The 25,586-nt window shown below is 50.4% G+C and overlaps 1 protein-coding gene across 7 annotated transcripts in view; it reads right to left on the bottom strand.

Annotated features, from left to right (window-relative positions):
- Positions 1–25,586, bottom strand: part of NFATC2 (nuclear factor of activated T cells 2) — a 154,759-nt gene that overhangs the window by 89,764 nt on the left and 39,409 nt on the right. For all 7 annotated transcript variants that reach the window (XM_059132752.1, XM_059132753.1, XM_059132749.1 and 4 more), the window contains exon 3: positions 24,648–24,819. In XM_059132752.1, coding sequence (XP_058988735.1) covers positions 24,648–24,819 — 172 coding nt within the window. The remainder of the gene's footprint in view (positions 1–24,647; positions 24,820–25,586) is intronic.

Below are 25,586 nucleotides of genomic sequence, written 5' to 3'. Positions count from 1 at the left end.
CACCCCCACCCACCCACCCAGCTGTGATGGCCAAAACGTCTCTGGATGTGGTCAAATGTCCCCGAGGGACAAAATCATCCCATTGAGAACCACTCTTCCATGGCACGGACACTCGTGGAGAGAGGGCTTTCCTGCAGGAAACCGGTACTGGAGTCCTATCCCTTGTCCGTCAGAGAGTACGCCCGGCAGAGCCTCCGCCCTTCACTTCGAACCTTGTCCCCCACCTCCCCTGGGTCCCGCAACTACTGCCCCATATCTAGACCTCAGCACCCACCCCGCTGATTGTCTCCCTGCTTTTCTCTTCCTCTGCTCTCTCTACCTCCCACATCCTAGATAACCTATAGAAAGCCCCCAGAGGGATCTTTTAAAAGCAAATCAGGTAACATCACTCCTCTTCTTGAAACCCACCGACGGCTTTCCAGTGCATAAAAAAAATTAAATTCAAATTCCATACTCTGCAAAGTCCTGCATGATCAGACCCCTTATTCTCTCCCTAGTCTATGTCCTACTGTCCCTTGTTTTGTGCACTGTCCACCCCAGGCAGCCAGTTAGACCTCTTGATCATTCCTGAAACGCCTGAGCTCTCCTGCCTCAGGGCCTTTGTGCTTACTGTTCCCTTTACCTGGAATGTTCTTCCACTGATTCTCACTTGCCCCATTCCTTATGGTCTTTCAAATACCAACTTAAATGAACTCATCCCTGGAGAGGAACCCCCCAACGACCTCCAACATAACATAAAGTAAGCCACCTCCCCAGGCATTCTCACCTACTACCTACTTTTTCTCTTAAATCTCTTCACCACAATCTGAAATGATCCTACTGATGGGTTTAACCTGTTCAGTGTCCATTTCCTCACTGGAATGAACACTTCATTTTCCTTCTTCACCTGGACTGAGCCTGACACACATTAGGGACAAAATAATTAATAAGTGAGTAATCTGTATATTCTAAACATTCCACAATGGGTATATATTACCTTAGTTCACAAGGGAAAAAAAACTTATTAAAAAGTAATAGCTGTACCTTGTCCAGCATTTGGAGCACTGACTTTATTATTATTTTTTTTATTTAGACTTTAGTTAGTTAACATACAGTGCAATATTGGTTTCAGGAGTAGAATTCAGTGATTCATCGCTTACATACAACACCCAAGGTTGAGCACTGACTTAAAAGTCCTCTGGCACCTCCTATTTCCAGGGCTCCATAGGACGTGCTCTAGGTATAAAGCCCAGATGGACATGGGCACTCGTCTGGGTTTTGCAGATGAGGAAACAAGGCTCAGATTCACTTACTCTCTCACTGACTATAGAGAAAGTGCCAACAGTGGGCCTCGCACAGTTCTAGATGCTGGAAACCCAGCACAGGAAAAGATAAGATTAGCAGGAGGGAGGCCTTTGGAAAGTTTCTGACTTCTGCACACAGGTTCTTGAAAGAGAATCCCCAAAGTCCCCAGGGACCGTCCATCACAGGAGACCCTCCTTGTGCTCCTCTCTAGTGGCATCCCATATGGCCCTCTCCCAAATCCCCATCACATCTATGAATTAAGCATTCACCTCCCTGGACCACAGGCAACAGAAAAACCACACTAGAAAAAAATGAAAAATCACATCTCTCGAAACTTTAAAATTCTATTATAAAAATGGTGTTACAGTATCTCTTCTTCAAGGTCATCTGTTGTGATGGAGACCGCTGGCCCTCTCTCTGGTGCTCATTTTCCCTGCCTTCGTAACAGGATCCCAGTTATCTCTGGTGACAAGGAGCCCGGCTAAGATCAACACTTCCCAGCCTCCTTTGCAGAGGAATGTGGTCACGTTACTAGGTTGGAGTTAATGAGATGAAAGCAGAAGTGTGGGGAGAATGTGTAGAAACGTTCCCAAGAGGAAGCTAACTCAGCTGGAAGCAAGCCCCTTTTGCCCTGTCTTCTTTCTTCCTGGGAATTTAACAGCATGGAACACAGATGTGATGGTGGCATCTCCTGCAACCATTTTGGACCACGAGGGGACCTTGAGCAGAACAGGAAGAGAGAAGGAGCCTGATCCTCATGATTCCTGATGGCTTCACAGTACTTTAAACCACTCACCTCTAGACTTAACACATAAGACAATAAATTTGTGACTGTTTAAGCAACTGTAACTTGAGTCTTCTGTGAGATCCCCCTAAGGCTGCCCGAGAGGCTTACCACTCCACCACCATAACATCATCTACCTCCACACCTCCAGCTTCTCCTCACCTACCTCTCAGTGGGAGTAAGACAGTCGTGCTTACTTAGGTGAGCCTCAATTGAGACAGACAGACAAACAAACCTCAAGGTGCAAGCAGCAGATATCTGTATCAGAGCACAGACCTGCTTTACAGAAAGCTTCACAAAAAATGATGTCTCTTAAGAGCCGGTAGTGAAAGTGAATCAGAAAGAAACTGCCATACACAAAAAGTCAAATGATCCAACTGCTCAGAAATCTGGTGTAACGACACCCAAGTCAGTCTGGGAGACTCCCAGCCCCTCCCCGGCACAATCCGGGTGAGCGTCTAGGAAGGTATCCCCCAGGGGAGCGGCGGGATGAGGGAAGAGACGGCTGTCTGACGCACACAGCAGGGACAGTGGGGCTCGCTAGAAATAAAATTGCTGCTTACTTTCTGTCTGGTTTCCCAATTGCTTTTTCCTGGTTGAAAGGTGCCAGGCCTGGCAGCTTTCTAAAAATCTAAAATTCAATTCAAGTCAACAAATATTTGTTGAACACTGTCTATTCACTCTATTCACAAAAAAAAAAAAAAAAAAAGCCATGCTAGGGAAAATCTGTATAACGGGGGGGTACTATAATTAATCCTAATAACAACAACCATAATGACAGTAGCAGCAGTTAGTACTGTCGTGAGTGTTTGCTAAATACCGGGCATTGTTCTAGGTGGTGGTATCTATCAACTCATCCAATCCTCAGGCCCACCTCATGAGGCAGGTGCCACCATTTTACAGAAGAGGACACTGAGGCACAGAGAGGGCAGGCAATTTGCTCAAGGTCACACAGCCAGGAAGGGAGAAGCCAGGGTTCCATCCCTGGCAGCCCCAGCTCCAAGGCCCATTCTCTTGCCCACTCTCTGATATGCTGTCCCTACTGTGTTAGAAGGGGGGGCAGGGAAGCACACCCACAGGGGGCCACAACCCTCATTCTCCAGCGATGTTCCTGAGCCTTTGTGGAACTAGGAGTTCCTGACTCTTTCTCCTTAAAATTTAACACATATATTTAGCTACAAAAATTTACTGAGGGGCACCTGTGTGGCTCAGTGGGTTAAGGCCTCTGCCTTCAGCTCGGGTCGTGATCCCAGGGTCTTGGAATCGAGCCCCACATCGGGCTCTCTGCTCCATGGGGAGCCTGCTTCCTCTGCTCTCTCTGCCTGCCTTTCTGCCTACTTGTGATCTCTGTCAAATAAATAAATAAAATATTTTTAAAAATTTATTGACACATAATCTTTAGGTCATCACCATAAACAGGAAACCAGGAGCGCCAGTCAGAAATCAAAGGCGCACATAAATACACAGCAAAACAAAAGTTCCAATAAATAAAACTATAAATGTTTTCTAAAATGCTGATTAAGTACCATGGAGTTCATCCATCCGGAACCCCGGTTTGCAGAATACTCGCTGAAGGACAAAGTATATTACAGGGGGTGCCAGGGTAAAGCATAACCAAGTCTGGCTGATCCTGGGGCGGTGGGAACCGGTAGATCATCCAGGAACTAGTTAAGAAAACCACCTGGGTCAGTGCCCAGACATAGGAGAGGCTCAGCAAACCTTTCTTTGCTCAAGGGGCCAAGAAGCTTTGCTAAAGACTCCACTGCAAAAGGAAAAAAACACCACGGCCCTGCCTGGGGGCGAGAAGGGGCCTGTGTGCAGAGAAGGGAGTGGGAAAGAAAATCAACTGATCTATAAAGTTGGATACATTTTCCTAAAACAAAAAGTGGCATCTGTTCAGGTGGCTGCCGGCCTGTCTCCCTGTGGGCCTGCCTTGTTCTGGCTGTGTGTGCCTGCGGTGTACACAGCAGAGGGCTGGCGCATTTAATAACCGTTCTCCCAGGGAAAGGCCTTGATTGGTAGTGTTCACTCATTTCCAGCATGTAAATCCTCCATCGATTTCAAGCTACCAGCATGTTGTCCGTGAACATGGAGTTGGGAGTAGAGGGTAGGAAGCAAGTAGGCCATTCTATCCCTCTCCTGCCCTGGGGATCCGAGGACGTAAATGAGCCCAGATTACCGGAAAACGTACTGTACAGAATTCCTGAAAACGGCACCAGCGGCTGCCACGAGCCAGCACCGCCTGGCTTGAGCACAGGCCCGGGAGGGTGGAGGTCTCTGTGCGCATCTGCTTATGTGGCGATCCACCCGAGGATTCCAGGGTCCGCTTCTCAAGCTCTGAGAGCCCGCGCGCCCAAGGATGCCCCCAACCCCACTCCCCGTGAGAAGAGAAGCGTAAGGGTCCTGCTGCAGCCGGTCCTCCTCCTCCCCCCCCCCCCCCACCGACATTGCCCACCCTTGGATCGTGTCTGCCCCTGCCTCCACCAGCCTGGGTTCCCCTGGGGGGCGGGGGGAAGCAGGGCTCCAGGCGGCTTCTCCCCCCAGCCTGCTCTTTGAATCCGATCACACACATCTTCCTGTCTAGACAAGGCCACTGGCTGCCAGGGCCCCGGAGTGAATGAATTCACAGCCCTGCACAGCCTGGCACGGCAGCGCTCCACCGGAGCGGCCCTGGGGGCCGGGGGACCCCGCTCAGACTTGGCGCGGCGCTCGGCGGGTCTGGGAGCCGCGGCGCAGGGCGCGCATCCGCTAGGTGTGAGCGTGCGTGAGCGTGGCATGGCGTGTGGCCTGCCACCCCCCCCCCCCGGGGGCCATCCATCATCCTGGCGCTGAAAAGTGGGAAAGCAAACAACAAAAACCCTGCCGGCCTCATTTAATGCGAACCAAACACAAAAGCCGCAGGAGAAAGCCTTTCCTCTTTGTGCTTCCCTTTTCCGGCCCAGAAACAACCAGGGGCCGAGATAAGGGCCTCGTGGGGCCCTCTGGAGGGTTTCAAAGGCTTGGCACCCACCCACCCCAGCCCCACTCCTACCCACTAATGGCCTGCGCGCAGCTCGGGCGACAGAGGCTCCAAGCCAAGGAGCTGGAAGGGGTTTAAGGCTCCAGCCACAGAGGGGAGGAAGCAGGGCCTGTCAAGGGGCGTGATAAAGCGTCTCCTTATCGGGAGCTTTCCTTTCAACTGTCTCCAGAAGCTGGCGGCTGGGCCCCCCTCAAGGCCGAGCATGTTCCTTTCATGTACCCCCCCCCCCCCCCGTGGCCCCGGTCATCGGCGTGTGCGCATGTGCAGGGAACCGGGTTCGCGGCTTGGGGCCAGCGGCTCGGATGCAACCGTGAACCTCCAAGCCTGGGCCTCCCCTGAGCCATGTGGCATCTGCCCAGTCACAGAAGCCACCCAGGTCCTGGTTTTGCCATCAGGAAACCTGAAGAAGAGATTTCGGTGTAAGCCAGCCATGAAGGCCCAGGGGCTTGGGCGTTGGCGGACTCCAGCTCAGGTCCCAGTGGCTGACCTTGCTGGCTGCTGACCTTGGGCAAGTCACTTACTCACCCCCGTGACCCCCCCCCCCCCCGCCGATGCTTACACACAGATTAAACGGAAAGGGCACCCACCTATTTCCCGGACTGAGAAGGATGATTGGAGTCGTTACAGCACAGCTTTTAGAACAGAGATGGCACACAGTAGGTGCTCAGTAAACATTAGCCATCATCTCTGTTGCTATAATTCTTATCGTTGGAAGGAGATTTCAGTGGCTCGTCACATTTGGCGATATGAAATCAAGGACAGACCAGAGAAATCGTTTTGGTCTTACAGGTGACCCTGCTCACCTCTCCCCTTCAGGTTAGCGTCCCAGATGGACCCCATGAACCCGCTGTCCTCTAGAGCATCTTTCAGCCCCAAATGTGAGTCTCATTCATCAGGCCCTGGACTGGGGGCTATCTCCATTCACAGAGGAGATTGGGGGCAGCTCGGTTCATGCTACGCCCCCAACTTCCACATGGACAGGGGCACCAGGTCCCGAAGCATTAGGCTCTCCCACCAGGATGGATAGAAAACACCAGCAAAGAGCCTGGCCCAGGACATGGTGGCTCTGACCACCAGATTTCTCAGACCTCATCTGCATCCCAGAGCTAACATTCATTGGGGCCATGCAACACTGGACCCCATCTGTACAAGAGGGGTAATAAGAGGTATGCTCCTGGGTGGCAGTGAACGATAAATGATATAATACACATCAAGAGCTTAGATCAGTGCCCGGCATACAGTCAGTGCTCAATAAGTGCCAGCATCATCACCATCATTATTAATTTCAAACCTTTCCTTAAGGCAGCTCCCTGGCATCATTAGTGCCTTCATTCTAAGGAGGCACAGAGGAGGTTTGGGGCCTGTGAGGCCCAGCTCCCTGCCGAGCCCTGCACTAGACACGGTATATTAGCTCAGAGAGGCTGAGTGAGCCGCCTGAGGTCCCCAGCGCAGGAGGGGTGCAACTGGGAATCAGAGGCAAATCCAGAGGCTTCCCCGGCCTGTCGCGTCTCTGCTGCACCTGCTCCTCCTGTTTCTGCAAAGCGGAAACATTTTTCTTTTACCTTCCAGTGGAAATGCAGCACATCAGTGGTTGGCTCAAACTTCGCTGGAGAGGCCCGGGTTCTTCCCCGCACCTCCTCCACCCCTGCCCTTAATTAAGGCCCCAAAGCCCTCTCCCTTTGCTACTGCTCAGATCCTTTCCGTTCTCTCTGCAACTGACCCCGGCCAAGAGCTTCAGGCAGCTCCATCTGAGTCCTGAGACTTGGGACCTGCGAGGTTTGAGGGGCTGGGATTCAGCTGCCCTGAATGAGGCCCCCCGCCGGGTTGCTCCCCAGCAAGCGGGATGTTCTCACCTCCCACGGCAGGGGCAGCAGGGGCGGAGGAACCACAGTTTGCCAAGAAGAACTTTCTGAAGGAAAGGGAAATGAAGTCTGTTGTAAAAAGGAAAAGCTCACTCTAACTCCTTAAGGATTACTGAGGCCTGGGCTGCCCAAACTTGGACGCCCTCTGTGAACGGGGGGAAGGTGGCTTCGGAGAGGACGGCCGCGTACTGGACCGAATGTGACTGCACACGGGTATACCCACCTCCGAGTCATCCACACTTGGGAAGCGGGCCAGCATGGGACCTCAATGGACACCCAGTCACTCACCGGACATTGGGCTATTAGCCATGACCTTCAGGTGAGCAAAATAAGAACCCACCCATCTCCGTGGGGCAAGCCCCAAAACCTCCTTTCTTATGGGGATTTGAGTGTGACCCTAACATTCAGCTCAGAGAGAATGCGGCTTCTCCCTTAATTCAAGGGGGGAGTGGAGAAACAGATGCCAGCCTCCGGGGTGGGGCTTGGAGCCACCCACAGGGCAGGACGCAGGCCCAGGTCCCCCACAAGTCCCAGCACCCCAAAGCCCACCTCCCACCTGACCACGTACTTCCCAAGATGAGCTCCTGCCTGGGGAAAGGGCAGCAAGGTGCCAACGACATCAGCATCCTGGGGCATCCCTGATCCCCTGGCAAGGAAAAGAACAGCCACAGACAATAAACACAAAGAAGAAGCGCGTGGGAGAGCGGGGCAGCAGGCGTGTGCCAGCGCGCAGGAGCCCCCCGGCCGCAGGACCAGCACGCACTCTCTGAGCGCCATATGACCCCATTTTGCACAACCCTTTTCTGCGCTGTTTTCCTCCCTGACAGCGCTTGGTAGAGACCCCTGGTGAAGCACTACACCGCCTCTGCTCTGCCACCGCCCGGGAGCCACTTTCTGTGTCCCCACAGTAAGGACACTCCCTCGGGGTCCAGTGGGTACTGCCCCTGCCGTCCACCGCTCGGTGCCTCCCCTCGGCCCCCGGGGCCGGATGGGGCTGAGAGGGGCAATCCAGAACAGGACGGAGATGGGGTAAGATATGGACACAATAAACAAGCCCGTTGCCTTGTTCCGAGACGGACCCCAGGACCCCCATCTGAGCACAGCCCTAAAAGCCCGAGTTCAAAGTTAAAGTTAGACACATGCAAAGCTGAAGCCCCAGGGGGAACTCAGAGCTCAACAACAATCCTCCCTTTGACTCAAAAACCACAAGGGAACACCCACAGCATACTTACTGATTAAAAAAGGAAAGTGAAAAATAAGGGTGTGTTTTTTTCTTCTTCTTCTTAATCATTATAAAACTAACTTATGCCTATTCCATCAAGTCACGCTTCTGGGCGCCTCAGGCGAGCCCAAGTCACGCTGGGCAAAGAGACAAGGAGCAGAGGAAGCCTGGGCTTGTCCCACTGAACTGAATTGGTCCTTCTTAATTGTTGTCACTTCCTTCCTCCACTTCCGTTAGCACAGGAAAGCCACCAAGGAGCCGCCTGTGTCAGCACACTCATCACCCGACCCCCCGGGGCATCGCTCCTCCGAGAGGTGGAGGCAAAGTGGGCCTCACTGGTGCCAGCAGGGACAGGGGTTTGAGCAGCAGATGACGTGCCCGCTGTGTGTCAGGCACCGTGCTGGGGACTGGGGCTGGAGCAGTGGCACGGGGGTGAGGATGGGTAGGAGAGACGGAGGGGAGAAGGGGAAGAAAGGAATACATCAGGTTATGAATCAAAACATCGCAAGTACAGGGACAGAGGACGGCAGAGGAGGGGCTGTTTTGACAGAGTAATCAGGGAGAGGTGACCGTTGAAGTGAGACCTGAGTGAAGGGGAGAAGAGAGTCAGGGGACTATTCGGGAGAGGTGAATAGCAAATACAATGGCCCTAAGGCAGGAGCCTCCTCGGAATGGGTGAGGAACAGCAAGAGGCCAGTAGGGCGGGAGTGGAGTGAGGAAGAGCAGAGAGGGGGGCAGGGAGCAGGTGACATCAGATCTTGTAGTCCATGGCAAGGAGCTGGTGTGTACTGAGTGGGGAGGCACAGGATTCAGAACAGAGAGGTGTGGCCTGATTGCCATCCAGAACAGAGAGAGGCCTCTGGCTGCTGTGGAGAGCAGACTGGACAAGGGACACGAATGGAGACAGGGAAACTGGTTCAGAGGCTATAGGTGTCACCCAGATAAGGGATGACAATGCTTGCCCCCAGGGAGCAGAGGGACGGTAGTAACAAATGAGCCAGTGGCCACCAAAGTACCAGCATCCCCCCCCCCCTCCAATCCTGGCACAGACACAAAGACTGGGCATACAAAGATGCTAACAGGTAAACAGGATGCACTCAAAGTTCATAGAGCAAAGAGAAGTGCACAAGAAGGAGAAAAAGATCAGAAACTTGAAATGGTCCTGCTCACTACCTGCATAAGCTTTCCCCTAGGTAAGTCACATATTTATTTGGGGCTTGGTTTTCTCCTTTGTAAAATTACATGACCTATTTCATAGGGTTAAAACGGGTAAGGCAAACTGGTACTTAGATAAGGTCTGGCATACTGTACATGCTCAAGAACTAAGACCATCCTAACCTCTACTTCTAACAATCTGAGTGGTGGCTCTGTCCCCTTTGTCTCTATGCAACTTTTATAATTCACATCATCTCTCTGAGCCTCGATTGGGTCATTTGCAAACTGATGCCGATGGTACCTAGCTCAGGTACTCAGTGTGAGACTGAATGACACAATGTTAGTGTACACAAGGGCCTGACATGCCAGAAGCCCTCAGTGAAATGGTAGCTGTAGCCCTCAGTGAAATGGTAGCTGTAGCCCTCGGCAAAATGGCACATGAATCAGACACACCAGGCTTTCAGCTAAATGATTTCTAATTCTCCTTCTAATTCATCATCCCTAAATTCTAAACAAACAAACAACTCCAGCTTCAGGTCCCTAAATGAGTCAACTTTGGAGCTACAAAAGCACAGGCTAAGGCAGGCCAGGTTGAAGAGAGGCTGGAACTCCCAGCTCTAAGTGAACAAGAGTAAATGCAGGCACTTTTTCTCAGTTGATCCCTATCAAGAGGAGTCGTAGAGTCCTGGGAGTTGAGAGGTAGGAGGAAGTGTACAGCGCTCCCCTCCACCCTTTTTACAACCGGAGTTCCCACAGCTCAGAGAGGAGAAGTGTGTGAGTGGAAGCTGCACAGCAAACACAAGCAGAGGTGAGGATGACAAGACTCCCCACCCGCAGTCCCAGGCTGTCTGGTCTGACGGCAAGTGGGAAAAAGAAAGCAAGGAAAGCCACGGAAACCCCATCTGGAAAAATAAAGTCATGGAGTTGGGATGTCTTTTCAACCAGCAGAAATGCCTTTCCTGCTGTCAAGAGTTCAATTCAAATGCTTTAAGGGGCCATGCAGGGAATGTAGCTGAGCAGAGTAAGCAGCGCAAAGACAGAGGAATGCCCCAAACCTAAAGACAAGTACACTCAGATTTTCTTCTCTTTTTAGGAATCACATCACCAGGGCCACTGCCAAAGCGTCTGACACTTTTATGCAGATCAGCGAAAGAAACCTCATCATTGGCACCCTTTGCAGGAGTGTGTCAGAACACTGTCTTAGTTAATATGCAAATGTGAAAGGTACCCTCATGGGCAACTGCATCCAGGGACATACCGAAAACTTCCCTGTGCTGGGAGATGGGCACCTCTGCCTACATTCCGTGGTCTCATAAAAGGCGCTAAAGTGCCATAGCAAGGGTCATGTGAAAAACCAAAAACCAAAACCTGTGATTGCTGTCAACACTTAATTTCTAAATCCAACCCAGCTAGCTCCCACTCCATACTGATGTACAAGGTGGACATCAAGAAAGTGCCTGCCTCAGGCCCTTTGCACTGGCTGTTTGTTCCCTCTCTTACATTGCTTCCCCCAAGATTGCCACAGAGCTTACTCTATTACAATGTAACTCCTCAGACAGTTCTTCCCTAAATATAGCGTCCTCACCACCTCACAATCATCTTCCCACCCACTCTCCTGACTTATTTTTCTTTCTTTTTTTTTTTTTTACTACCCAGTAGAGTAGATTTTTTTGGTTTGTCGATCTCCAGCAGAATGTGTCAGCTCCACAACAGCTGGAGTTCTTTCTGCTCCCTGCTCTATCTCCAGCTCCGAGCTGCAACATCTTCTGTAAAGGACAGGACAGTAAACGTATTAGGCTCTGTGGGCCATATGTTCTCTGTGGCCAAGACTCCACTCTACTCTTGCAGGGTAAATACACGTATGTAAATGAATGGGCCTGACTATGTTCCAATAAAACTTTATTTAGAAAGAGGTGCCCCGCCAGACTGGATGGTATAGCTTGAGGTCTCCTGTCCTAGAATAACATGCTTCAGACTCTAATACACAAACGAATCCCCTGAGGATCTCGTGAAAAGGCAGAATCTGACTCAGCAGGCTGGGGGGCAGCATAAAATTCTGCATTGTTAGCAAGCTTCCAGGGGATGTCTGTGCTGCCGGCCCGGGATCAAACAGCAGGAAGCACCTAGCCCAGTGCCCAATAAGGGGTAGAAAACCCATCATTATTTGCTGAATAAATAAAAGATAAATAGAAAAACACTCATAACCTCATTCAACACTTTTCTTGCTACTTTTTCTTTTAAGATTTATTTATTTGAGAGAGAGAGAGAGAGCATGCTAGCACAGGGGGGAAGGGGAAGAGGGAGAGAGAGCCCCAAGCAGACTCCACACTGAGCACTGAGCCCAAAGCAGGGCTCGATCTCAAGACCCTAAGATCATGACCTGAGCCAAAACCAAGAGTCTGGTACTTAACCAGCTGCCCGACTGTGCCACCCAGTTGCACCTTTTCTTGCTGCTTTTTCTCATGGATTACATCTTTGCTGATCATATCCATTGCGTTTGTCTTCAATGTATCATTTTCTGACAGAGAGCAAAAGGACCCATGCACACAGAGGTGTCACGCAGCCAGTGTGTACGCATACAAGCCTGGCATCGGGGTAAGCCAACACTTACATTAAACTACATTCATGAGAATGGTATTTACAGCTTGATGATAAATGTCAAATTGGGACCATGGGAGTTCCTTAAAAGAAACCCAAGTTTCATGGGGAAAGGTCTATCCAGTTAGATACACGATGCCAAAAAGATTGACTCAGCTTCACTTCCTATTTGGGGAACTCAAATGCGGAGCCATCTGGAGCTCCTCAGGAGTAGCCCTGATCACGGATTAGGGATTTAAAATGCACAAAACAGGAACACCTGGGTGGTGCAGTTGGTTAAGCATCTGCCTTTGGCTCGGGTCATGATCCCAGGGTCCTCGGATGGAGCCCCACATCGGGCTCCCTGCTCAGTGGGGAGTCTGCTCCCCGCTCTGATTGTGCTCTCTCTATCCAATAAATAAAATCAAGAAAGAAAGAAACAAACGAAGGAAGGAAGGCGCACAGAACATTCTGCCAAGTCCTAAGTGAATATGCCACTGTTGATGAGGACCGTGACAGCAATGGCTACAAGCACAAAGACACAGACTCCCTCTGGAAGGATATTCAAGAAGCCATAATACCTGGGACTTAGGGAAGAGGAGGCGACTGCTCAGGTATAGGGTGGGAGGGAGTACCTTCCCCAAAACTAATATATAAAGGAAACCAGGGAGGTCGACACTTGGTGCTGTGCTAATTGCCTTAGAGAAATCTTCCTACAGAAATCCTATATGCAACATTTAGTCCGATTTGCCAGCAGGGAAGCGGAGGCCTTGGGAGGTTAGGGTTATTCTTCTGCCCATCCCAGCACCGGTACAGTGAGACGAACTCAGGCTGAGCACCAGGGTGGACAGGGAGGTCCCGCGACCAGCTACCCCAGTTCTGATCATCAAGGTTTGCACACTGGAGCTAGCCCCCCGCCCCCACCACCCCGAGGTGCTAAGTCTCAAATCCCAGGTGCAGGCTACCCCATCTGGAAAAAGAATGTCATGGAGTGGAGATGTCTTTCAAACCAGCAGAAATGCCTCCTGCTATCAAGAGGTAAGCTCAAATGCCTGACCCGCAGGCCTGCCAGGCTCCCCGCCCTGACACCAGGACAGGTGGGCGTGTCCACTGAAGGCCACACCCCCGGAGGCCGCACCTCCCATAAACAGGCTGTTGTTCTGCACCTGGGAAGGGCTTGTTGGCCAAAACAGGGAGGGCAGAAGCCAGACACCATAGAAGGCAGGAGCATGAGCCACCTGACAAGAGAAAAATTTGCCTCGATGCTCAACCAAACTATATTTATTTCCTGAATTTTTAATACTTAAGTAACAATAAGAGCCCCTGGGAATGACCTCGAAAAGTACCTCAGGGGTAGACCACCGAGGTTCAGCTTGGGCCTTGCTCACTTACTGTGTGACCTTAGGCAGGTTCCTTAACCTCTCTGTCTCCAAGTACTGCCTAGGAATAATGGTGGCATTGTAACTATTTATAGATGGAAAGTAATTTATCGATGGAAAGTAATTCTCCTTAACTCTGACTTTGGTAGGTACTCTTTTGCCCCGGGGTCATCATAATAACCTGATATGAAGTCAACCATATCAACCTGCTCCAGGGAAGGAGCAGGGGGCAGGCACAGCGGGAGGTGACCGAAAGGAAATACAGCAAAGCCAAGCCAGTAGGTCTCCAGGTGACAAAGCCTGCTGTTTGATTTTTTTTTTCCTGTATTTTTTAAACAACAAATACCTATTCAAACAAGAAAAAATGGGGGTGCCTGCCTGGGTGACTCAGTCAGTCAAGCATCTGACTCTTAATTTTGGCTCAGGTCATGATCTCAGGGTGGTGATCCCAAGCCCCGTGCCAGGTTCCTCACTGAGCATGGAGCCTGCTTAGAATTCTCTCTCTACCCCCACTCTGCCTCCTCTTCCCATCCACACTGCTCATGCTCTCTCTCTTAAAAAACAAAACAAGGGCGCCCGGGTGGCTCAGTGGGTTAAGCCGCTGCCTTCGGCTCAGGTCATGATCTCAGGGTCCTGGGATCGAGTCCCGCATCGGGCTCTCTGCTCAGCAGGGAGCCTGCTTCCCCCTCTCTCTCTCTGCCTGCCTCTCTGTCTACTTGTAATCTCTGTCTGTCAAATAAACAAATAAAAATCTTTAAAAATAAAAAAAAAATTAAAAAAGCAAAAAAAAAAATAATTAAATTAAAATATGTATATATGTGTGTATCTGATACACACATATATATGTACAATGTCTATATATACGTATGTATGTGTATATATTTAATTTATATATTTTACTATCTATATTACATATTTATTCACTATTAATGAATATAAATTAACATATAGGTATTACATAGTATATAATACATAAATAATATAAACTGATATTAATATAAATATTATATTTAATATATTATTTGATTTATATATTAAATATATAACATATTTAATGCCTGTGTGGATATGTATACACACACACACAGACGTTTTTAAACCTGTGTCAGAACGCTCAGAAGGACCTAACCCTAAACCCTGAGCCTGAGGACGATGGGGACCAGTGGGAATGGTGCAGCCAAGTGGCTCCACAGATGTGCGTTATAATTCTGTCCTGCTGGGGCAACTGGGTGGCTCAGTGGGTTAAAGCCTCTGCCTTTGGCTCAGGTCATGATCTCCGGGTCCTGGGATTGAGCCCCGCATCGGGCTCTCTGCTCAGTGGGGAGCCTGCTTCCCCCTCTCTCTCTGCCTGCCTCTCTGCCTACTTGTGATCTCTCTCTGTCAAATAAACAAAATCTTAAAAAAAAAATTCTATCCTGCCACATGCAGACCCCATGACCCCAAGCCAGTCCCCTGACCTCGCGCAGAGCCCAGGCTCAGTACATGATAGGCATTGACGTCTCCCGTGTGGCGGCGTTTAACTCCTGTCCATCCTGACTCCGGGGCTGTGGCATGAAATCAAAACTTCCACGTAAGAACAAATGCTCCCTTTTTCACCCTAACAGGATGGTGCGGAGAAAAAGAAACAATAATAGGAAACAGGGACAGGGAGTGCACACTGAGTGCCCGCGGGCCGCTAGGCCCGCTCCGTGCACTTCACCTTGTCAGGTCATTGACTCTTTGCAAAGCCCCGAGGAGGCAGGCACCGGGATCGTCCCACTGGGTGAGTGGTGGGACTTGGGGCCTCAGTTTCCTCCTCTGGGCCTGAGGTTAGTAACAGCACCACAACTCCTGCACCTGGCACGTAGAGAGAGCTCAGTCAAGGGTCGCTAATGACCACGTGTTCCTTGGAGAAGGCCCCCGACGCCTCTGAGCCTGCTTCCCCGTTCACCCAGCAATGGGACAGCATTCCTGCCCGAGCCCGCACACGGGGCATGCTTGTCATACAGCAAGTGCTCGATAAACAGACACGGGTGTGGGCAGAGCCAGCCCACAGTCTGCCAGGAGGCTCCGAACGAGTGGCCTGAAAGTCCCCCACTGTCTCCCAGGGTCTGGGGAATGGCTTCGCGGCTGCTGCAGAGGAAGGAGGGCTCCTTCGAGAAGCCATCACCGCCCCTCCCCCATCGTGGCATGGTTAAGCCGACAGGTGCTTGAAAACCGGCCTCCAGCAGATGCCTCCTTTCTCCCAGGACCAGAGAATATCTTCGTTTCACTTGGGGTCACTCAGTGCAGAAAGTAGAGACAAGGGTGGGACCAGGATGCCCAGCACTGGCCCGGTGCTCCTACCCTCGCAGGACCCCCAGCTGCAGGGCTCTGTGCTGGGACCCAGGGCAGGGCTGGCTGCGAGCAGGTGACGGATGGATGAAGGGCAAGTGGGAGGGTCAGAACCCAAAAGCTAAGAGCCAAGGCGAGGGCGGTAAGCTAGTCGCCTTTAGGCAATTGATGTGAGTTCCCGTCCCCTGAGCCTCTCTCTTCCCCTATGAACGGAATCACAGCCCTGCCTTCCTATGTGGTTGCAACGGTGAAGTAAGGTCATATCCATAACACACAATGGGTACGTAAACAACCCTCAGACCCTCCCAGTGCCCTCCGTGAGTCTCAGATTTGCTTCACTCCACCAGAAAAAGCCTGAACGGACACCAGTGTCTAATTTTAGGCTAGCGGAGCTCTGAAGAGCCCAGATCCAAGTTGATCGCTCTATTTCTCAACAAAAAGAACAGCAGATTAAACGCCCGCTTTAGGCCAAAGATCATGCTGGACACCCGTGTTTGCCGTCCTCATGACTCTTGACACAACGAAACAAATAATCCAAAAGACGCAGCCTTCATAGCTTTATCGCTTTACAACTGAAGAAACTACAGCCTAGCCAGGGCCACAGAGTCCCAGAGCTAATGAATGCTAGGACTGCCTTGCTCCAAACCACCAGCTTCCCAGAGGCAGTGCACACCAGTGGTTAAAGGTAGGCGCTGGCTTCAGGCCTCCTGTGTCCCAATCATCGCCACCGCTCACCAGCTGGGTGACATCAGGCACGTTGCTTAACCTCTCTGTGTCCCAGTTTCCTTGTCTGTAAAAGGAGGGTAGTGATTCTACCACCTACACTCCACGGCGTCACCGCAAAGATGAAGTAGGTCACTCCAAGGAAAGTATACAGTAAGTGCTCCGTAAGTGCAGCTCTCCTCATTACAACAGAGCACCCGACCCATAGGAGGGACCCAAAAAGTTGTTCCAGGAACACATCAAGTTCCCTCTATATGGCCCCACTGCCTGCCAGACATATTGGCAAGCCTCAGACTTAATCAGTCTTTTGGAAACAACTCTTTCTCCAAGATTCTGGAAGCTTTCTGTCTTCTCCCTGTGCGGGAGCAATGTCCCACTGAGTCTTGACTGTTTATCTTGTAACGTGACCTAGAAGCACTGCCTACCATCGGCGTGCCTTTGGCACACAATGTGTGCACACCGTATCACCCAATCCCACACCTGCTCGGCACCCACACCTCTGCCGGCCCCGCCCCGGACACCCCCCTCTCCTCCACCCGGCTCACCCCTGGAAGCCAGCACCCGTCTCTGTTCCTTCACAAAGCCTCTTTGGCCACTCGAGGTCACACACGGGAGGCCACATCTGGCCCACAGAGGGCTTGGACTGCCCTCTCCGGAATTTTTAAATGAACGGCCAGTGTTATGACCGAGAGACTGATATAACCAAGGGGAGGCTGGGGAGGACGGATCCTGCAAAGACGGGCGGCAGCATCTCCACCCTGCCCCACGCCCATCTCCACCTGAGAAGGCTGGGTCAGGCCACCCCTGGAAGGGATCTTCCCTCTGAAAGTCGGTGAAATCTCTGTGGAGACCCTCAGGGTCGCTCAGGACTGGGGACTCCAGGCTTTCCCAAGACTCCAACCACACCTGCGCCTCTCGACCAGAGCCAATCTCTCAAACCAGTTAGCCCGGCTCTCCAAAGATACCCACAAGCCAAGCACTGCTCCTGCCCTCCGCCCCCAAGCCTGGGCAGCCACCCTCCCCTCTTCCCTGGCCTACAGCAGCAGCCCCACCCCCTCCCTGCCTCTTCCCTGGTCCTCCTGCAGACTGGTCCCACCAGCACGGCAGCTGGAGGGACGTTGCTGGGACCTAAGTCAGATCTCATCCCTCCGGGCTCCCACCTCCCTGGGAATGAAAGTCCTCAGCATCCAAAGCCCGAATGTGCTCATGCTCGTTCCTCTGGGCCTCCGTCTCCTCCGCACCCCTGCCAGCTCACCCCCTACCTTGGCCACCTCTGTGTTGCCAGCCCCTGCCCCGGCTGGGCCCAGGGAGCCCCTCAGTCCGGAGCACTCCTCCCCAGATCCCCGCACGTATTCCTCCCTCCTCTCCTCCTTTGCTCCAAGGCCACCTGCTCAGAAAGGCCTCTCAGCCCCTCCCAACTCCCCTGGGCCTGGCCGCCTTTCCCACCACACTTATCACCTTCCAGCATACAATTTAACTTTTCCTACTCTGCAGATTTCTTATCTCGCCGCAGCCAGAACAGAAGCTCCGCAGGGGCCAGAGGACCCTTGTCTGTTTGGTTCAAAGCCACATCCCTAGCGCCTGGAACGGTGCCTGGCACAGAGAAGGGGCTTGGTAAATTTCAGAGGAAGGGATGAAGGAGCAGAGGGACCTCTGGGGATCTCGGAACACAGTCTCCTCCTCGGAAGCTCGAGCCACCCCTCTGTGCTTTCCCTCTGGAGAAGCCAACACGGCAGCTCCTGGACACATCAGCATCTGCAGGACCTGCTTCATGTTTCGCGACTAAGGAGCAGAGAGGGTTGGGCGGGAGCCTCCCTGAGCACCACATTTGGTTAGTCAAATGGAAGCGGATATGTGCAGCCCATTGCCAAAGGTGCGCTGCTCAATGTCATGACTGCGGCTTCGCCTGGGAAGGGGAAAACTCTGCCAGGCTTCTCTCTGCCCTTTCCGAGATTTAAGTGAAAGTGAGTTGCAAAGAGGACGGAGGCTAAAATCCAACAGGATGAAGATCACAGCCTCTCAGTCCGTTCTGGGGAGATGAACGCTTGGAGACTTAACCAGACTCCTTTGGATGGGGGCGGGGTGGCCAGGAGGGGACATGGCGGGGAGGAGGGAGGCCGGGGTGCGCCCCCGGCCTCTGGCTCCCCGTCCTGCGAAGCTTGCCACAAGCTTGCCACTCTTACCTGGCGTGAAACATAGATCAGGTTTCTGCATCTGTAAGGAATTTCTCCGAAGGAACTAGCTCTGTTTTTTCCATATGTCTGAACATCTGTTGGAAGGAATTGTCTTCGGAGGTGTGTACTATGGTTACGGATTCTCATTTTGGTCCCTGTCTAACTGAAAGGCTGCCTTTCTGAGCATTCTTTCCGCTGAAAACCAGTCCTAGAGAGGGGCAAGAAGAATGTGTTTTGAGAGCACCAGGATGGATAAAAAAGGTGATGGATAAGGAAAGTGTCCTCTACTAGGAAATTTCTAGGCAGGAATATGCTTCCAGGGTCTGGAAGCAGACAGGGAAAGCATCCCACGACAATGGCATTAGGAGCCCAAAGCCAGCTGGGAGTATGAGGAGATTCCGTAGCTGAAGAGCTGTGGAAATGCTTAAAGCCCAGCTTTGCAAAGCAGCCTGGGCATGGACGTCTGGTCCAACGCAAGATCCCCGGCATCTTCCCTTGAACCAGAATGAGGAAGTGATGACTGGGTTCTGCCACAGGGCACGTGGCTCTTTGAAGGCGAGTCAAGCGGTTCCCTTTCCCATCTGCTCCTTACCGATCAAAGTCAGGCCAGGGAATTAAGACTCCTTGGCTCCTGGGGAAGAACTATAAGCTTGTTCTATTTCAATGGGATTTAAAGGTTTTATAAAAACAAACAACGTGGGCCTGGCTGCTCACAGCCCTCCTCCCCCAACCAGACAATTCTTAGAAATCGTATAAATATAGCCTCTCCTCTTATCTCCCTTTCTATTTGATAAAGCTTCAAGTAGCACAGACCTTAGTTACCCCCAGACGATATGAACTGGAGGATATTTGCCTGGAGCCGAATTGAACCCAGAGGTGGATTTAGGGGTCAACACTTAAGAACCAGAAATTTCACATGAATATTCAGATTCCTGGCTTCTCCTGAAGAAAACCTCTAGAACCCGGCGATGCTGGACCCACATTCCCACGTGGTACAACCAAGGGGGACTGAACAGTGGCTGCCTGCTGGAGAAGAGGCACACACTCTGCCATGCCCTACTCCCCACCACTCCCTAAGTGCTTCCTGACCTTTGGCCAATTCGGCCATTTCTTTTCACTGTCTGGCCTCCACCAGCTTGTCAGTTTGTGACCTTGTTTCTCCAATATCTTCTTAGATTCTCTCTTTAGTTCATCACTTCTGGAGGGTGCAGGTTCTTATTAGGGTGTAGGAAATAACCCCTTCCAAGTGGATTTGTGCTAAGACTTCTAGGGACGGCACACGTGATTCTGTGGCATTCCACAGGCCTGAGAGGTAGAAAGCCCATACTTTGCTTCTGAGCTCCTGGCTCCTAAGTCCAACTGCCTGCTGGCATCTTTACTTGGATACCTCACAAGCCTTTCCAACTTCCTACACCCCGAACTGAAGCCATCATCTGCCCTTAAGAAAACGATCCTTTCCCCCAGTCTCCCCACATGGCCCGTGACACCATCCTGAGCCAGGTGCCCTTCCACTACCATGTGGAGGCCAGCACGGGGTCCCGAAGGTCACATCATAGAGTCCCTCCCTGCTCTTCTCCTCGCACTGCCGCCTCGTCCGCAGCAGCTGTACCTGGCACCTCCCCCAGCCCATCAAATTCATCACCCTGCTTCCTCCCTTACCCCTTCTAACCCACTCCCTAGAAAGAAGCCCAAATGATCGTAGAAATAGTAAATCAGAATCACTTTCCTCCTCTACTCAAAATCTGTCACTCCCTTTCCCTTCCCTGGAATAAAACCCAAGCTCCTCCCCTTGGCTTTTGTGTCCCGCACAGCGTGGTCCTGCCAACCCCTCACCCCCAAGCTAAACTCAAGGGACACTGGCCCTCCTTCAGCAAATCAGACACACCAAGTTCCTCCCTGCCTCAGGACTTCTGCACACACCATACCCTGTGCAAGGAACGTTCGCCCACTCCCACCCAGAGAGCTAGAGAAACAGAGACAGGGAGGGCATCACTCCTCTCCATGCTGGCTCTGTCACTTGCTCTAGGTCCCAGCTGGTAAGTCCACATCCTCAGCAAGACCCCTTTCTACAGCAGGTGGTCCAAGTACTCTCCTGGCATGCTTGGTTTTGTGAAGTAGTTACCCGCCCCCCATTGTAAATCCAACAGCTGGCCTCCTCATCAGTCATCGTGTCTTGTCCTAGAGTCCAGGTGTCATTCCAGATTGCCCTCCCCTGCCTCCCAGACTCACCCACATCTCAGCAATGGTCGCACCAAACCATTCTGGTCGACTGGGTACCTCGAGCGGCCCCTGGGCTCCCCCAGGGCAGAAACTGTACTCCTCTCCCCCATCACGGTATCATCAGCACCGAGCACAGTGCCTGGCACACAGTAGGTCCTCAACAAAGTATCTGCCAAGTGAAGGAGTCAGGAGATCTGAAAGCATTTAAGGTTTGGAGCCAACTTTCCTCCAAGGCCAAGGGACATTCAAAAACAAAACAAAACCAGCTAAATGTGGCCCACATTTAAGGTTTTTAATTTTATATGTAAAGAAAGAATGAAATGATCTTGTACTCATTTTATTTTCATCTAAAGAGGAGCATAAAACCACGAGGTATGTAAAAAAAAAAAATAAAGTTTTATAGTGTGGTAAATAAAAAAGAAAAGGGTGGGGACCAGTCATTGAGGGGGGGAAGGAGCCGTGGTAGAGTACAGAAATAGAAACAGATGTAGAGATAGAGACAGATCAAGAGAGAAACCGGCAGAGGCATCTAGGCAAGGTACAAAACAGGGCTTCACTACTCTTCTGGGAACCAAAGGGCAACCCTCCAGATTTCGAAAGGGGTTTTAAGTCCCCTCTTCACTTCATTTTTCAAAGAAGATTTCTAAAAACTGATTTACTGTGCTAAAAATCAGTGGTTAGCACATTGCATTTTGAAGAGAACATAATCTATTCAAATGATTTTTTTTTAATACTTTACTTTGTATCTTTAGAGAAAGTGGCTACAAACTTTTCAGTGAGCCACTGGGTTTTCAAAGTTACAAGCACGAAGAGGGAGGGATCCTTGGGGGCTGTCAGAAGGAGGGGCATGAGCGTCAAGCACAGTTCAGTACATCCCACCCATTCCCTTCTCTGGAACTTTCCATGGCCCAGGCCCTAGATGAAAGGGGGAGCAGAGCCTAGCACTGCACATGGTCTGACCTCTCTGGCTACACCAACTGGACCAGAAGATCTTCCCAACCAGGGCCAATTACAGTCTCCCTGAGAAATCACAATTTTGGCCCCAGTGAGCCGGTGCAGGGACAGCACATAAAATTGATAGGCAGGAGGTGTGGGCAATTTTCTCCCAGGCTTTCTGAGCCTGGTAAGAGTGTGGAGTCAGGGAGAGATGGTCTGCAGAGGGACGTGAAAAATCAGTAACATCGTGTAGCGGGTAGAACCAGCCCCAGGGGACCAAACCCCAGGCCCCCTTGACAGCTAGGACACTGAACAAGTGCCTTGACATCTCTTTGACCTAATTGTAACCTGCTTCCTTGGGGCCCTTTGGGAATTGAATAAATGAACACGTACAGCACTCTGAAGAGGGTCTGGCACACAGTAAAGCATGCTGAATGTCAATGGCTACGGTTTCCATTTTGCTCAACTGTAAGCCCATGAGGCTGAGGCTCTCTCACTGGTTTGCTCATAACATATCCCAGAGTCTAGAACCGTGCCTGCAACACAGCAGCGCTCAGCCCACCTTCGATGAGTGATCAGAGAATGGAGATACCACACAGCCCTAACGACAGAGACCATGGACCGAGCCTGCTGACTCTCTCCTCATTCAGCTCCTACTCCAGTGGAACAATCAGAGCTGGGTCTTATCAAAGCCTAAATCAGATCATGTTTCTTTCCTGCTTCTCCTGTCTCAGGATGAAGCCAAACTCTCCATCCCCCTTGGCTACCCAGGCCCTGCCAGCTCTCTCCCCCTCCCTCTGGCTTCCTGCTCCAGTTCTGACCCTTTAGTCAATGACACTGTCCCTCCTAGACCGTGAGCTCCATGAAGAAACAGACCGTGACTTCTCTCTTATTCTTCATTGTATTTTAATATCAAGCACAGTGTATGGTGGAAAGAAGGTGCTCGACAAACCCCGGTAGAATGAATCCACTTGTGGAATGAGTTGACAGAACAAAGAAGCACATTTGGGGCCATTCTCAAGTCCAGCTTCTTCCCAAGTCTCCTGGCCTGGTTTTGCAACAGTAGTCTCCTTAGACAAGCCCCGAATCCCCCCTTCTAATCTACCTTAAGTGAGTTTCTCTATTGCTACCAAAGGCTTTAACTCCAACCCACAGACTAACGCCACCTTCCGAGCTGGAAGTCCCCAGCCTAGAATTGATAATCCTAAATCAGGAAGGATATAAAGACTTCCTTTCCCAAAAAAGGCAATTTTCATGCATGACAAAGTAAACAGTATCAGACCAGCCCTCCCACCGTCAACAACCAGTAAGTCAGGACAAACACATGTAAGTCAACTTCTGTCAGGCGTTAGACAGCGGGCAGCACATGACTGTGGCCACTGAGGAAAAGGAAACACAGGAGGTGAGCCCACGTTCGCTCCAGCTCTCCACCCGAGGACAGCTTCTATACCACTGGCATGGACTCACCCCCCCACCCCACCAAACATCCAAAAAGGTTGTGCCTTAGAAATAAGGGTAAGCCTTCGAGAAAGACTTCCCGAAAGCAGCCCTCACAGAGTCTAAAACCAAGCATCACACAAGTTCAGTGATCAGCTTGTTACTGATCTGCCTTCAGCAGAAGATAACAAAATCCAGCCTCGATAATGTCCAGTCCGTGGATGGTCCTCTCAACCTCAGGAGATAATCGATAATTATGAGGCATGCAAAGAAAGGACAAAATGCAGCTCCTGGTCAAGGAAAAGAATCAAGGAAGAGACACAAATACCAAAATAGCTATGATGGTGGCTCTAGAAAAAGCAAACTGGTCAGGATTTCTAAGTTCCTGATATTTTCACAGAAGTCCTTAACCACGTGCATACACCGAAAGCCTCTGTGGAGATCTCAGGGTTGGGGGATTTGTGTTTTTTGTTTCAGGGGATGCTGAGGAATCTGCATTGTTAACCTCTCTAGAGGGTTCTAAACGCATCATAGAATTCTTATCATAGAATACATCACTTTAAGGCAAATACAAGTAAGAGGTAAACTGATAGGTCCTGAAGGTTCTGCTTGCTCGAGCGGTGGCTGAACACCAATCAGCAATCTCAGTTGAACAGATTACACAATTACGAAAGATCATTTCAGCTTAAATTATTTTGCAGAAAAATGCACACGTCTCTATTATTTTGAAAAAAAAAAAAAGTCTGAGGTTAAATCAAAAGCCACAGACATAAAAGATAATGATTAAGAAAAAACAGAAGGAAATGCTCATGGTATAATTTAAAAAAATATCAGAGTGCCAGCTACTGTAACATCAAGCATATAAATGTACATTAATAGACATTGCTGGGACACCTGAGTAGCTCAGTCAAACAAATGCCTTCGGCTCAGGTCACAATCCCAGGGTCCTGGGATTTGGCCCCACAATGGGCTCCCTGCTCAGCAGGGAGCCTGCTTCTCCCTTGCCTGCTCTGCCTGCCACTCCCCTGCTTTGCTGTCTCTCTCTGACAAATAAATAAAATCTTTAAAAAAATTTATATAAACATTGCCATGTTTGTGAATAGAACAAAAGGCAACAAGAAATATACAAAATGCTAAGAATAGTTATTTTATGTGTAATTTTAATTTTCTAAATTTTAGTTTTCTATATTTTACAAGAGTGTATGGAATTTCCTCAGTGGACATGCATCTGAAATTTAACCACAAAATAATGACTTCAAAAACCCTCTGCCAAGACACAAACCTCTGCAAAATCTAGCAATTTTTCCATCAGAAAGAGAAGGGAAGAAGTAGCTTGAGCTATTTCCTTCCTTATCCAGCTCAGGAAGACTTTCTTCTCTGTCCTCTGAGTAACTGGGCCAGCCTTGGACACTAATTCCACCTCGAATGTTCTCATCCATCAGACAAGTAGGAGGCTGAGACACACACCACAACCCAACAAGCAAGAGGCAGTGGCTGAGCAAAAGTAGCCCACCTACTGGTAAATGAAGGACACAGAAAAGGAAAAGAATTCAAACTCATACCTGAACAACCGGGTGGCCACCAGTTGGAGCTTTGACAGCCCCTCGGCTGCCTTCGGTCTCATAGTGGGCACGGTGATGTGGCTTGGGCTGCACCTCTATCCGCAGCTCATAGGAGCCCGACTGGTGGGAGAGAGGCCACTCAAGCGGAGGGAGAGATGCAGTCACTGGAATGCTGAAGAAGGAAACAAGCGTCAGTCATGTGTCCAAGAAATCAGAACCAGCCAACCTGTACAATAAAAGTAAATGGTCCCTTTTCTGAAAACTCATGTCCAGTGGGTGTATGAGTAAAATACTGGCTGTTGGAAAGCACGTATTTCTCAGGATAGGTCGGACTCTTCACAAAGTAGAGATCTTTTTCTTGGTTTTTCTCTTCCATCTTTGATGACAACCGTGTGACGGACATCTCCATTTAGGAAGCTAACTTCAGGACATGTGAGTTCTAGAGTATTTTTAATTACTACAACTTCTTTTCCTCTGGGAATTTAAAGAGTACCACCTCCTACCTCTAAAAATCACCTTTTTCCCAGAATGTTCTCCCTTTCCAAAGGAACAAGTGTGCAAGAAAATACACTGAAGTGGAAATCAGGGACCCACGCGTGTCATGAATGTGCCATGTTACTTTAGGCAAGTAACCTCACCTCATTTACCTTCAGTGTCTTATAATAACATAACAAATGGACCAGATGGCACCTGAGGGTTATTTTGGCTCTTATTTCCAAGTCTGATGCTTTTAATTAATAGCAAATTCTAGGGAGAGATCATTTCCAGTTACAGCCATTGCTTATCAGGGCAAGTATAGAACATCTAACCAGAGAGGTGGCTAAATTTAGAGACCCCTAAATTTAAAGGAAGAGTAAAGGTCAAAAACATGACTGGAGTCGCCCACCCAAGTTCAATTCCAAGATCCACCTCTAACTACTTTGGGCAAATGCCTGACTC

Source organism: Mustela lutreola, chromosome 9, assembly GCF_030435805.1.
Source record: "Mustela lutreola isolate mMusLut2 chromosome 9, mMusLut2.pri, whole genome shotgun sequence".
In the NCBI taxonomy this organism is placed as follows: domain Eukaryota; kingdom Metazoa; phylum Chordata; class Mammalia; order Carnivora; family Mustelidae; genus Mustela; species Mustela lutreola.
This window is presented reverse-complemented; position numbering and strand designations above follow the sequence as displayed.